Genomic DNA, 13,755 nt, shown 5'->3' on the forward strand with positions numbered 1-13,755 from the left:
TCTAGTCAGTAGTATCTGACTTGTCAGAAACATCTGATCCGCATGCTAGCCTACACAATCTGCTCATAGTTTTCAAGATCTTTTTTTCAAAATCTGCTGTCCCTCAATTGCATATTGCATGCAGTGTGAAGGAGTGATAGTATATATATATATATATATACTTATATTTAGCAATTTTACACACAAACCTCACTGGCAAGATCTCAAAGTGGAACCACAGGAACCTTCACAGTACACTCAGCAGTTTTCAGATTCCTAGAATAAATTATATACTGGATTTAAAAATGCATTTCGCATTCCAAGATGTCAAATCCTGCATCAGTAGAGGCTTTCCACATTGCAGTGAGAATTAGAGAGGAGTCCATGACTAAATAGCCTGAGATTAGCACAGCTGCCCTGTGGTACAGAGGGCTCCATTCACAGCACAGGCTTGTAAAGTGTGCAATATGTAAATTACACTACAAATAGTGGACTTGTTTGTACTGTGAGATATAAAGGCAAAGGCTCTTCCAATTACCAGATAACTAGAGGTTTGCCAAAGAATATTATTTCATAATGGAAACGTTCAATCCTAAATGACCTATTGGCTGCTATTCAAACAATAACATTTGTAAAGTGCTTTAGCCTGGTGTGCCCAGCTGATACAGTACACACCATACAATTTTCTGGCAGATTTACCTGCCAGATAGATTTTTTTCCATTCCAACATGTCTGATCTGAAATTCAATTAATTTTCTGATCGATTTACACAGAAGTGAACAGAAGTGCCAGAAAAATTGTATGGTGTGTACCTAGCATAATTGATCATGTTGGTAAAAATTAATCTGGCAGGTAAATTTAACAGAAAATTGTATCATGTGTACATAAAAGACTGCTTGATTTGATAAAAGCCATATATGCAGGTGTATTGTAGCCACACAACCGTGGGTTGTGTTATACAAGATGCATACTGTTTATTTTATTAGAAGGTTCTTGGCCTAATAGTTAAGTGCAGAAAAAATAAAATAAATGTAATAACATACTCTATGGAAATACTGACCTAATGCTGTGAAATCAGATTCCCTAATGCATGTTTCATACTTTAACATTGCAAAAATGCTTATGCTTCTATGGCATACTTGTTTTTGGCTAAAAATGCAGCATGCAGTGCGTAAAAACAAAATATGCATGCATGGATAGATATAGAGAGTAAATAATTAGTACTGAACGCAGTCAAATGTAATACACAAGTCTGAATGGCCCAATTAGAGTCTATGCACTATGCAAATTTAAGAGAGCTTGCTTGCAAATGTGTATAGTGTGAAGGAGTCACACAGGACTGGTCTCACCCCCAGAAACGTTAAACCTTGGCTTGCACACATTAGATGGTTCTTGGCCAAAGAGGCCGGTTAGGGGTACCTCTGCTGATAATCCAGTGCATGTACGGTGGCCCTTGATGCATCAGCAAACGATCAGCGAGGCGGACCATCTTGGGTGAATGCAGGTCTAGGGCATGGTTCTCATGCCTCACCTCTCCATGCTGTCCTGTTGTGCGGTTTGTCATTGGCCCTACACCCCACCTCTATAGCAAGCAGGGCTGTGGAGTCAGAGTTGGAGCAATTTGGTGTACCTGGAGTCGATGGTTTCAGAAACTGAGGAGTCAGATGATTTTTGTACCAAATTCTTAGTTCTAATAAGACTAAGGAGTCGGAGCCATTTTAGGTACCTGGAGTCGGAGTCTGTGGTTTCAAAAACTGAGGAGTCGGAGTGGAATGATTTTTGTATCGTGTCCACAGCCCTAATAGCAAGAGACCCCCATTATCAGTCTGCAAACTAGCAAGGTATCTGTATGTACTCGCCCCAGAACTGTCGCCCAAGTGCTTAAGTACTGATCCTTGTTGGGCGACGGTCCTAGTGTGTAAGAGGCTTTAATGTAAAAACAACCACATTCTACTTGATGTTACAGAAGCTTCCCTCGTTCCTTTCCATACCTCCTTTCTAGTGCTAAACAGCTCACGCATGTGCAGTAGCACAGAGCCACCGCTCGCCCTCTTGCGCAGGCACAAGCTATAGTGCGGGCACGCTCAGTTTAAAGGCCATTGTTGATAGGGCTTAAGGAGCTCCAGTTCAGGGTTACTTTAAAATATAGTTAATGCAAACAAATGTGCAGTACACACACACACACACACACACGCATTGCAAATGAATGATAATTTACTATTATATGCATTAATATGAGAGGGTTAACTAGGGATTTAAATGACATTTACACACCTATTAAGAGTGAGTTAATGTTCTCCTTTAGTTTCTGTTATTTGGACGTAGTAGAGCATCTCTGGAGATTACGTTGCTCACAGGGTGAGGCGTTACTGCTGTGGTAAGACATCAGCCAATTGTGCACACATCTCTACCTTCTGGGGACAACAGAAGAATGTGCGCAGCAGATTGCTTCATTTCCCGACTGTCTGTGACAACTGAATATGTGGCATGTGAATCAGCACTGCAGACAGGCCACATTACACCCAGCAAACTTACTTACAGATAGGTCTGCTAGCAAGAGGTGAAAGCTATGACAGTCTTCCAGTAATAACAATTTTAAATCACACTAACCACCAGCTAGCATGAGCTTACTGCATGCAGAATCATCTTCTTACAAACCACTTTAAAGCTAAAAAAAAAAAAAATAATAATAATAATTCTTACTAATGTAGTGTCCCTGTTGGCAAGTTTTCCTCATCAGCCCAGTGACAACAAGGCCAGGCTATCACTACCTAGGGTGGTGAAGGGCTGTCTCAACCATTTGCTAAGCCATCCAAAACTAAAATAAAAGTTTTGGTGAAATTGTGCTAAAGTAAGCCTCAGGCCTCATTCACAGTGGGACGTTGCGGAGCTGCGTTATAAACTCTTATAACGCAGCTTACTGTACTGCAATACTAAGCCTATGGGATGTTCACAGTGCAACGTTAGCGTCGCATTGTAACGTGTATTGTTGCATCGTAACTCTAAAGTGAACCAGAGACGAAGCTCTAGATCTCTATATCTCTACATACATATCAGTGGGAACATTACAGAAAACACCCACTCTGCTTTCTGTTTCATCCTTCACTGCTCAGCCTGCTTGTTATCAGCCCTGATAAAACCCCTGACTGAAGCCCCATACACACGCTCAACAGCAGTCTTTTATGCAGCATAATTGTCAAACAACCCTTGTTGTGAAACAAGTTGAACAAATTATATAATATACACACATACATACTATACAGTTGGAGATTTGTGGGATGCACATCCGGGGCACGAAGCCCTCATTCCATCAAATCCTAAAGATGCTCTATTGGGTTTAGATCTGGTGACTGTGGGGGCCATTTTAGTACAGTGAACTAATAGTCATGTTCAAGAAACCAATTTGAAATTATTTGAGCTTTATGACTGTCACGGACGGTTGCGGGGACGCAGGCGCGTCCTGGAACCGCCCGTGAAGAAAAGAACGATCGCACTCGATTCCTGCATCGATTGCGCCTCAGATCAATAGAACCAAGATTTGACGTGTAGTATCCCTATGCCTAGGAACAGCTGGGGGATCTGTCTTAGCTGAAGTGACAGCCTGGGGGGAAGGTGTTAATTAGCTTGGACATATTCCCTGTGGAAGGCACAATTCCCCTTTTGGTTCTGGGAACCAGGTGACACTTAGCTGATCTCATGGAGATGTTAATTAACCAAAGGATGCCTAGGTACAGCCCGGCAGGCTACGAATCCACGGGAGGTCTTGACACTTTGCTCCCTAGTAAAGATCAAAGGAAAGTCAGCTGTTAGCAGCTAGAACACCTCCTGAATTAACCTGAGGCTCATGGCATAATCCATAACTTCCCAGATCTGTAATATTTCTGGGGTTCCTGAGATGGCAGCTTCACCAAACGTGGGGGAAGTGTAGCATGAGCCCCGGTGCTGGTTCTGAGGAAGTTTCAGAACATTCTGAGGTAAGGACTGCCAGTTAGGCAGTTTGAAAATGCCCTGATGATACCACAGGGGTCCCACCCCTCATGTCTGGTATCAGGGCGCTGGGTAAATCGAGACAGACCTGAAAATGTTAATAAATCTGCCCTGACCTGTACGGTTCTGTGAGATAGAGCCCATATATGGGTAGATATGATTTCTAGCCCCCAGGATAAGGGGAGGGCTCATCTCATCTTCTAAGGGGGTGTATGGCTCCCCGCCCTCACTCCCTCCTACTGAAGCAGGGGCATAAGAATGGCTGAGGACCCAAACTCAGTGTCCTCCACACTGAAACATCTTGAGCTCATCAGATGCCAGCTTGAGGATATGCTGGCATCCACCTGGTCTGAACTCTGAACTCAAATTGAAACCCAGAACTCTGTTTTCCCACAAAAAGGACATCTTTCCAGGAACTAAGTATTTTTCTCCCTTCTTTTATTTTTTATACTGGCTATTACTGTTTTAATAATTGTTGATTTTAATAATTGTCTGTATATATTAATTATTTATATTGCATGAATAAACGACTTTCTCCAAGTCATTCACTGTCTGCTACCCTGCTTATCAGCACACACAGAACTGATCCCGGGTCTCTGAAGATACGCTACTGTTTGTTTGTTGTTGGCGAGACAGAATATCGTGTGTTTAACCGTTTTATTCGCAGGATTAGTCAGTTAATGGGCTCCACGGTCCCATGGTAACCGCAGTGGTGGCAGTTTACTCTGAACCAGTAGGTGACGTTGTAATTACCCGTGTCTCACAGGCTCCCTTCTGAGTTGTCTGCGGCTAATTCTTAACGGTTCCTGCGCATTGACTGCGACCAGAGTTCACACGATCTGTGCGCTGGCACCGTTTAGAAGGCTAAGTGCGGTCAGCCACTAGGGCTCCTGTGACAGTGACATAGTGCATTATCCTGCTGGAAGTAGCCATCAAGAGGATGGGTACATGGTGGCCATGAAGGGATGGACATGGTCAGAAACAATGCTCAAGTAGCCTGTGGCATTTTAACAATGCCCAATTGGCACTAAGGGGCCTAAAGTCTGCCAAGAAAACATCCCCCACACCATTACGCCACCACTACCAGCCTGCACAGTGGCAACAAGGCATGATGGATCCATGCTCTCATTCTGTTTACCCCAAATTCTGACTATCGAGACTCATCAGACCAGGCAACATTTTCCAGTCTTCAACTGTCCAATTTTGGTGAGCTCATGCAAATTGTAGCTTCTTTTTCCTATTTGTAGAGGAGATGAGTGGTACCTGGTAGGGTCTTCTGCTGTTGTTGCCCATCTGCCTCAAGGTTGTGCATGTTGTGGCTTCACAAATGCTTTGCTGCATACCTCAGTTGTAACGAGTGGTTATTTCAGTCAACGTTGCTCTTCTATCAGCTTGAATCAGTCGGCCCATTTTCCTCTGACCTCTAGCATCAACCAGGCATTTGTGCTCACAGGACTGCCACATACCGGATGTTTTTCCCTTATCACACCATTCTTTGTAAACCCTAGAAATGGTTATGCGTGAAAATCCCAGTAACTGAGAAGATTGTGAAATATTCAGACCGGCTTGTCTGGCACCAACAACCATGCCACACTCAAAATTACTTAAATCACCTTTCTTTCCCATTCTGACATTCAGTTTGGAGTTCAGTAGATTGTCTTGACCAGGACCACACCCCTAAATGCATTGAAGCAACTGCCATGTGATTGGTTAATTAGATTGCATTCATGAGAAGTTGTACAGGTGTTCCTAATAATCCTTTAGGCGAGTGTATAATAAAACATTAACAGTGAGGCAGGAAATAAAAACTTCTACTACGCTCCCAAGAAGGTTTAAAGAGTTGAATGATAATGAACTTGCATCAAAGAAATCTTACAACAGTAGTCTAGAGGAGCCTTTTCCAAACCTGTCTGGGTTTTTGCCCTACACCGTGACAGATCAGGTCACTTCCATTAATACAGTGGAGGTGCTAACAAAGAGTAACCTTCTTCAGGGTGGGTAGCAACTAGCAAGACAACTATTCAACGTAAAGGGGAGATCAACAGAGGGGTCAGTGTTGTATTTCAAGAAGTATAGCAACCTATTAGTATTTTAGTTTAGTATTATATGTATTGGTTAGTCAAGGAAATGTAAATTTAACATAAATAACCTAATATGGATTAGCATTCTGGTTTAAGTAGAGTGGAGGACTGGAGCTTAACCATATAACATATACATACAACTACAGGAGTCTATAGGAAGCTGGTTTGCCATGTAAAATATTTACTTTTGAGCACAGGATCGATAGACCTCCATGCCTTGTATGAGCTGCCAAGTGAACAGCGTGGAAGAAGTCCACTCTAGAGTCCAACACCAGATTAAAAAAAAAAAATAAGATTAGAACTTCGATTGCATAATCCATTCTTTCCTGAACAAAGGCAGCTTCTAAGATTGCAGGTGCAGCTTTCACTACAGAGCATCAGCATTCTTCACCTTACATCCTTCTGCAGCTGCCAAATGCATTCCTACATGGGCAAAAGGGAGCTGGGAAAAAAGGGCGCATGCCGCTAGTGGACAAAAAGGGCGCCGCCATTCACTCCCATAATAAATAGCGTTTAATGGGCGCCGAGTAGGAAAAAAGGGCGCCGGAGCTAAATAAAGTTTATAAACGGCGCCAGGAGCTAAATAAAGTTTACAAACGGCGCCCGGCGATGTTTAATGATTTATAACTGAACTTGTGGTGATTTACGTTTATAAAATGCACCCGTGCCGAATAACGTTTATGAAAATAATAAACATATTTATCTTATTTAAATAATTAAAACATTATTTAAAGTTTTATCTCTTACTGTTTGTAAAACATTATTATTCACAAAATAAAGCGATCAGTACGTAACGTAAATTGCAAAATTTTTTTTGAATCCACAATTAGTAAAACATTATTATCCACATAATAAAGGGGGGTCTTAGGTTTAGGCACCAACAGGGGGGTCTTAGGTTTAGGCACCAATAGGGGGGTCTAGGGGTTAGGGGTAGGTACAGGGAGGGGTACTTAGGCAACAACAGGGGGGGGGTCTTAGGTTTAGGCACTAACAGGGGGGTCTTAGGTTTAGGCACCAACAGGGGGGTTTTAGGTTTAGGCATTAACAGGGGGGTCTTAGGTTTAGGCACCAACAGGGCTTAGGTTTAGGCACCAACAGGGGGGTCTTAGGTTTAGGCACCAATAGGGGGGTCTAGGGGTTAGGGGTAGGTACAGGGAGGGGTACTTAGGCAACAACAGGTTTGGGTCTTAGGTTTAGGCACTAACAGGGGGGTCTTAGGTTTAGGCACCAACAGGGGGGTTTTAGGTTTAGGCATTAACAGGGGGGTCTTAGGTTTAGGCACCAACAGGGGGGTCCTAGGTTTAGGCACCAAGAGGGGGGTCTAGGGGTTAGGGGTAGGTACAGGGAGGGTTACTTAGGCACCAACAGGGGGGGTCTTAGGTTTAGGCACCAACAGGGGGGTCTTAGGTTTAGGCACCAACAGGGGGGTCTTAGGTTTAGGCACCAACAGGGGGGTCTTAGGTTTAGGCACCAACAGGGGGGTCTTAGGTTTAGGCACCAACAGGGGGGTCTTAGGTTTAGGCACCAACAGGGGGGTCTTAGGTTTAGGCACCAACAGGGGGGTCTTAGGTTTAGGCACCAACAGGGGAGTCTAGGGGTTAGGGATAGGTACAGGTAGGGTTCTGTGTAAGAGTAGGCTTAGGTATAGTTTTAGTAAAATTTTAGTAATAATTACTAATGTATTACAACATTTATTACGAACGTAGTTATATTTATATCATCTTTATAAACAATATTTTCAAATTTTATTATAACAACAAACCATAAATGACGGTTATTCACAATAATATACAATTATAACAATTAAACATATATTATTGGTTTTTTTATAAACGTAATTATAAGTTTAACTTTTGAAACAGGGAAGATTAACGTTTTCACAATTTCCGATTTCATAAACATTATTTAATGATTTATAATTTTGTTAAACATTATTTGTAAACGAAATATAGCACACTATATTTATAAACCCTATTAATGATTAATTATTATTTAGAGTTTACACCCCGCGCCCTTTTTGTCCAGGCGCCCTTTTTGTACGTACGCGGGCAAAAGAGCCTTATTGATACAGTCTAGGAGAGCTGGGAGATAACATTTCAGGTTCAGCATTGCAAATTGTAACTCGGCTCAAGTTCATAACAAAGCTGGAATTCAACTAAGCACTTGAATATGTCCCAGCCCCCCACTGTTGTCTGAGAATAACGGCAACCCTTTCAGGGGAAAAGCAGGCAATGATGATGTCCCAGTTTTGTGCTTGCAATAACTGCCAGAATATTAGGCACACACACACACACATCCACATGATGGAGAAACACAACTTTACATTAGCTGTACAATGCTGTCACAGCATTCCTGCAGTAGCAGTGGAGCATCATACCATGTTAGCAATCAGATAAAAACAACTGCCCAACTTAATAGGTGGACTATTATCCTGTCTGACTGCATGTCACTGTATATTGTAAGCTGCTCCTTAGCTATCAAATTAGCTAATACATGGTAGTGATCATATACCGGTAGCTGTTCCATCTACAAGGCTGCCTGGCAGATGAACCCTGCAAGACTTTTAAAGTGATTGCATCAACAGACCACATCCGCTCCCCTGAAGCTTCAGCATTTAAAAAGGCAGCTACGCATCTTGTATGCATTATCCAAAGAGGCAATCACATACAAAAACTAAAAATCAGAAATTGGTGAAAGCTAGTCAGAAACTTAATCATGTCTATTAAAAATAAAATAAAATAGGCAATGCAAATTGTAAAAGAGATTCCCAGTAAAAGGGTTATGACTGGACTAATTATATAACAAAAAAAACAAAACAAAACAAAAACGAAAATTGTACAATACACTATACATTTTTTTATATATACAAGCAATTGTCACCCTGTGATTAATGACCAGCCAATAATTGAAACTACATAGCAACAACTAGTTTAGGAGACTAAACCTTTGTACACACACTGGATCAAAATCGTAAACGAACAACAGATCAATAATGGATCTTTAAAACTTTGACATGAGCAATTGCAAAAGAAACAAACAATTCTCTGCCATAGTGAGCAATCGGGCATGATGGACATTTTTGGGGCGATAATGGTGCTTCATGAGTGTTTGCAAATAAAGGCGTCATTAGATACCAAATGATCTTTGTGTGAATTGCGCTTGCACAAAGCTGGTACTTCTCTCCCCTTTGGCGCATGCTATTGTCTATTATGTACCCCATGTTCGTTTTTTACTTTGTACAGTGCCACAGTATATGTTGCCGCTTTATAAATATAAATCAATGATAATGATGGTGCGTCTGTGAAAGATTGTATCAGACTATGAGCTTCCAATATATAGCTGTTTAAAGAGACTCCATAACAAAAATTGCATCCTGTTTTTTATCATCCTACAAGTTCCAAAAGCTATTCTAATGTGTTCTGGCTAACTGCAGCACTTTATACTATCACTGTCTCTGTAATAAATCAACTTATCTCTCTCTTGTCAGACTTGTCAGCCTGTGTCTGGAAGGCTGCCAAGTTCTTCAGTGTTGTGGTTCTGCTATGAACTCACCTTTCCAGGCCCCTCTCTGCACACTGCCTGTGTGTTATTTAGATTAGAGCAGCTTCTCTCTTCTCGCTTATCTTTTACAAGCTGGATAAATCGTCCTCTGAGCTGGCTGGGCTTTCACATACTGAGGAATTGCAAACAAGGGCAAAGCTGTTTGCAGGAAGAAAAGAGCAGCCTGAAACTTCAGTGCATGGGGGAAAGAAACACACAAATGATCTCTTGAGATTCAAAAGGAAGGGTGTATACAGCCTGCTTGTGTATGGATGTATTTTCTATGTGTGGACATACTGTACATCAACCTACTTCCTGTTTTGGTGGCCATTTTGTTTGTTTACAAACAAACTTTTTAAAACAGTTTTTAACCACTTTTAATGCGTCGAGGAGCGGCGAAATTGTGACAGAGGGTAATAGGCGATGTCCCCTAACGCACTGGTATGTTTACTTTTGAGCGATTTTAACAATACAGATTCTCTTTAAGAAAGATCAGGATCAGTCATTGATGGGCAATCATTCGGTTATAAAAGCTTTTATTGCACATGTATACGTAACTTTATTAAGGCAGGTGCAGCGGAGTTGCCCCCCCAAAAAACTAGTCAGATTTCTGCAAAGTTAAAAACAGAAAAAAAATAATAAGTTGTCTTTAAAACTGCTACTGCTATCTGGCCTGCTGTATGATTAATGAAATATACTATACTTCTAGGAGAGCTCAAACAATCCATCATCATGAGTATCCTGGCATCCAAGCATGAAGTGTGTAAAGGACAAGATAATGGGAAGTCTGGTGAAAAGCCTTCCTCACTTTGTCAGACAGTGATGTTGGGACCACAATACTGAGAAGTGAGAAGCATCCAGCATAGTGGAGCTTAGGCTGATCACAATACTGAGAAGTGAGCAGCATCCAGCATAGTGGAGCTTTGGCTACTAGCAATACTGAGAAGGGAGCAGCATCCAGCATAGTGGAGCTTTGGCTAATAACAATACTGAGAAGTGAGCAGCATCCAGTATAGTGGAGCTTAGGCTGATCACAATGCTGAGAAGTGAGCAGCATCCAGTATAGTGGAGCATTAGGCTGATCACAATACTGAGAAGTGAGCAGCATCCAGTATAGTGGAGCATTAGGCTGATCACAATACTGAGAAGTGAGCAGCATCCAGCATAGTGGAGCTTTGGCTACTAACAATACTGAGAAGTGAGCAGCATCCAGCATAGTGGAGCTTTGGCTGCTAACAATACTGAGAAGTGAGCAGCATCCAGCATAGTGGAGCTTTGGCTGCTAACAATACTGAGAAGTGAGCAGCATCCAGCATAGTGGAGCTTTGGCTACTAACAGTACTGAGAAGTGAGCAGCATCCAGCATAGTGGAGCTTTGGCTACTAACAATACTGAGAAGTGAGCAGCATCCAGCATAGTGGAGCTTTGGCTAATAACAATAGTGAGAAGTGAGCAGCATCCAGCATAGTGAAGCTTTGGCTAATAATAGTGAGAAGTGAGCAGCATCCAGCATAGTGGAGCTTTGGCTAACAACAATACTGAGAAGTGAGCAGCATCCAGCATAGTGGAGCTTTGGCTAATAACAATACTGAGAAGTGAGCAGCATCCAGCATAGTGGAGCTTTGGCTAACAACAATACTGAGAAGTGAGCAGCATTTAGCATAGTGGAGCTTTGGCTAATAATACCGAGAAGTGAGCAGCATCCAGCATAGTGGAGCTTAGGCTGATCACAATACTGAGAAGTGAGCAGCATCCAGTATAGTGGAGCTTAGGCTAAAAAATACTGAGAAGTGAGCAGCATCCAGTATAGTGGAGCTTAGGCTGATCACAATACTAAGAAGTGAGCAGCATCCAGTATAGTGGAGCTTAGGCTGGCAGGGTGGATCACAAAGCAAGGAGTGACAGTATGCTGCACATGGAAAGCCCTCGCATCCTTAGCAGTGTCCAGGCTCACCTTGCTGCAGGTCGTGCTGGTCATACCACGGCTCATCCTCCTTGATCTCGAACTCCTCCACGTTGCTGTCGGTCAGCATGGCTATATCGCCGCAGAGACAGCGCAGCTCCCCAGGGAATTGCTGCTGCGGCTGATGCAGCAGCTGCTGACAGCTCAAAGAGCGGCTCCCTATTTCGGTTCCAGGCGGCCCCGCCCACCACCATATCCGAATTCCTCACACGGAAAGGGCCGAAGACTTCCGAAGAGCGCCGCAACGTGGCAATCCTATTGCATGACGTCCAGTTTACAATTGGGCGGGTCTGTGTACGAAGTAGCGAATGGCGTATTGAGTAAATACGACAGGTGTAGTCTGCTGACCAATCATCTTTCCTGGAGGCTAGTCGCTGCCTTCTGATTGGCGAAGAACTGCCGAACGCTATTGATTCTTCCGTGTTCTGGTGATAGATGCTGAGAGTCCGGATGCGGTCGGGTTGCGAGGGGCAACAAGCTGGTGGGAGCATCCTGAGTCTTGTGTGCTGCTACAACATACATACAGCTGTCTCCCGGGGTCCCCCCTGCCCCTGAGCCCTGCCTGTCATTGCATGGTAGTATCTTTACAGTCTGGCTTCATGCTTCTCTCTGCTGGTGATGGCTTGGGTGCTATGTGGTCATTATAATCTCCTCAATTCTCATTATAATCCTGTGCATCAGTCAGAGCCTGATATAGGGGCACATCTTGGACTTTGTGTCTCGTGCAGTAGGCATATTAATAATATAAAATAGGAACATCATCACACAGGGTTAAGTAACTAGAAATTATTGTGCTTATTTTAAGCATTTGGGCTATTTTTTATATTTTTTGTGTACATCATTGTCTGTATTATTATGTACCTTATCTTTGTTTCCTACTTTGTACAGCGCTATGGAATATGTTGGTGCTTTATAAATCAATAATAATAATTTGCAAGTAATACATATAAGCAGTTCTGTCCAGTATTAGCATCCTCCTAGGCTTTGGCATTGAGAGGGGTGGAGGTAGGTGCACATGAAAAATAGGGCTACCACACAGGATTATAGCTGCAAATGGTTATTAGTAATGCTACACTTGCACCCCAGGGCTGCTTCATATGGGAGTCTGCACATGAAAGGTACAAAAAGTTCAATGCACCACATATAAAGCCTATTGCTATAGAGGTGAGAGATTGAGGCTAATTTCAGATTGGGGCTTTGCTTTGCACATGCTTTAAAAACGGGCTTGGAACATATGGGAAAAGTCGCATTGTGTTTTATGCGAGCAATACAAAGCGTACAATGAAGTACAACAAATATAGTTATTATTTATTTATATAGTACCGACCTCTTCCATAGCACTGTACATAGTATACATAGAACTTTAAGACACTGTACAGTCATGACATTCAATAGTACAAATACAAACATAGTTAAAGGGATACTGTAGGGGGGTCGGGGGAAAATAAGTTGAACTTACCCGGGGCTTCTAACGGCCCCCCGCAGACATCCTGTGCCCGCGCAGCCACTCACTGATGCTCCGGCCCCGCCTCCGGTTCACTTCTGGAATTTCAGACTTTAAAGTCTGAAAACCACTGCGCCTGCGTTGCCATGTCCTCAATCCCGCTGATGTCCCCAGGAGTGTACTGCGCAGACACAGACCATATGCTCCTGGTGACATAAGCGGGAGCAAGGACACGGAAACGCAGGCTCAGTGGTTTTCAGACTTTAAAGTCTGAAATTCCAGAAGTGAACCGGAGGTGGGTCCGGAGCATCGGTGAGTGGCTGCACGGGCACAGGATGTCTGCGGGGGACCGTTAGAAGCCCCGGGTAAGTTCAACTCATTTTCCCCCGGACCCCCCCTACAGTGTCCCTTTAATGTGCACTTTGAGATATCTCTAAAGTTGGTATCTGCTCATATGGTAAATTACAGCAATATAAAAAACACTAGAAGGAGGTCCCTGCCCTTTCAAGCTTACAATCTAGAGATTGTTGGGTGATTATGAACGTTGTCCAGTAATGCACAGCGTGCCTCACATTATTCTGATGGATTCCACTGCACAGCATTGCTAACACACTGATAGGAACAAACCATTACAATATACAGTGGGATGCGAAAGTTTGGGCAACCTTGTTGATTGTCATGATTTTCCTGTATAAATCGTTGTTTGTTACGATAAAAAATGTCAGTCAGATATATCTATAGTAGACACACATAGTGATATT

The 13,755-nt window shown here is 42.8% G+C and overlaps 2 protein-coding genes across 3 annotated transcripts in view; one reads left to right on the top strand and one right to left on the bottom strand.

Annotated features, from left to right (window-relative positions):
- The window catches only part of CDR2 (cerebellar degeneration related protein 2), a 39,158-nt gene extending 27,429 nt beyond the window's left edge, over positions 1-11,729 (bottom strand). For both annotated transcript variants that reach the window (XM_068246802.1, XM_068246801.1), the window contains exon 1: positions 11,542-11,729. In XM_068246802.1, coding sequence (XP_068102903.1) covers positions 11,542-11,620 — 79 coding nt within the window. In that variant the 5' untranslated portion in view covers positions 11,621-11,729. The remainder of the gene's footprint in view (positions 1-11,541) is intronic.
- Positions 11,730-11,981: 252 nt separating this feature from the next.
- LOC137525649 (transmembrane protein 180-like) overlaps positions 11,982-13,755 on the top strand; it is a 52,962-nt gene continuing 51,188 nt past the window's right edge. Inside the window, exon 1 of the mRNA XM_068246803.1 lies at positions 11,982-12,125. The gene's annotated coding sequence lies outside the window, so the exon portion shown is untranslated. The remainder of the gene's footprint in view (positions 12,126-13,755) is intronic.

This window comes from Hyperolius riggenbachi, chromosome 7 (assembly GCF_040937935.1).
Source record: "Hyperolius riggenbachi isolate aHypRig1 chromosome 7, aHypRig1.pri, whole genome shotgun sequence".
NCBI lineage: Eukaryota > Metazoa > Chordata > Amphibia > Anura > Hyperoliidae > Hyperolius > Hyperolius riggenbachi.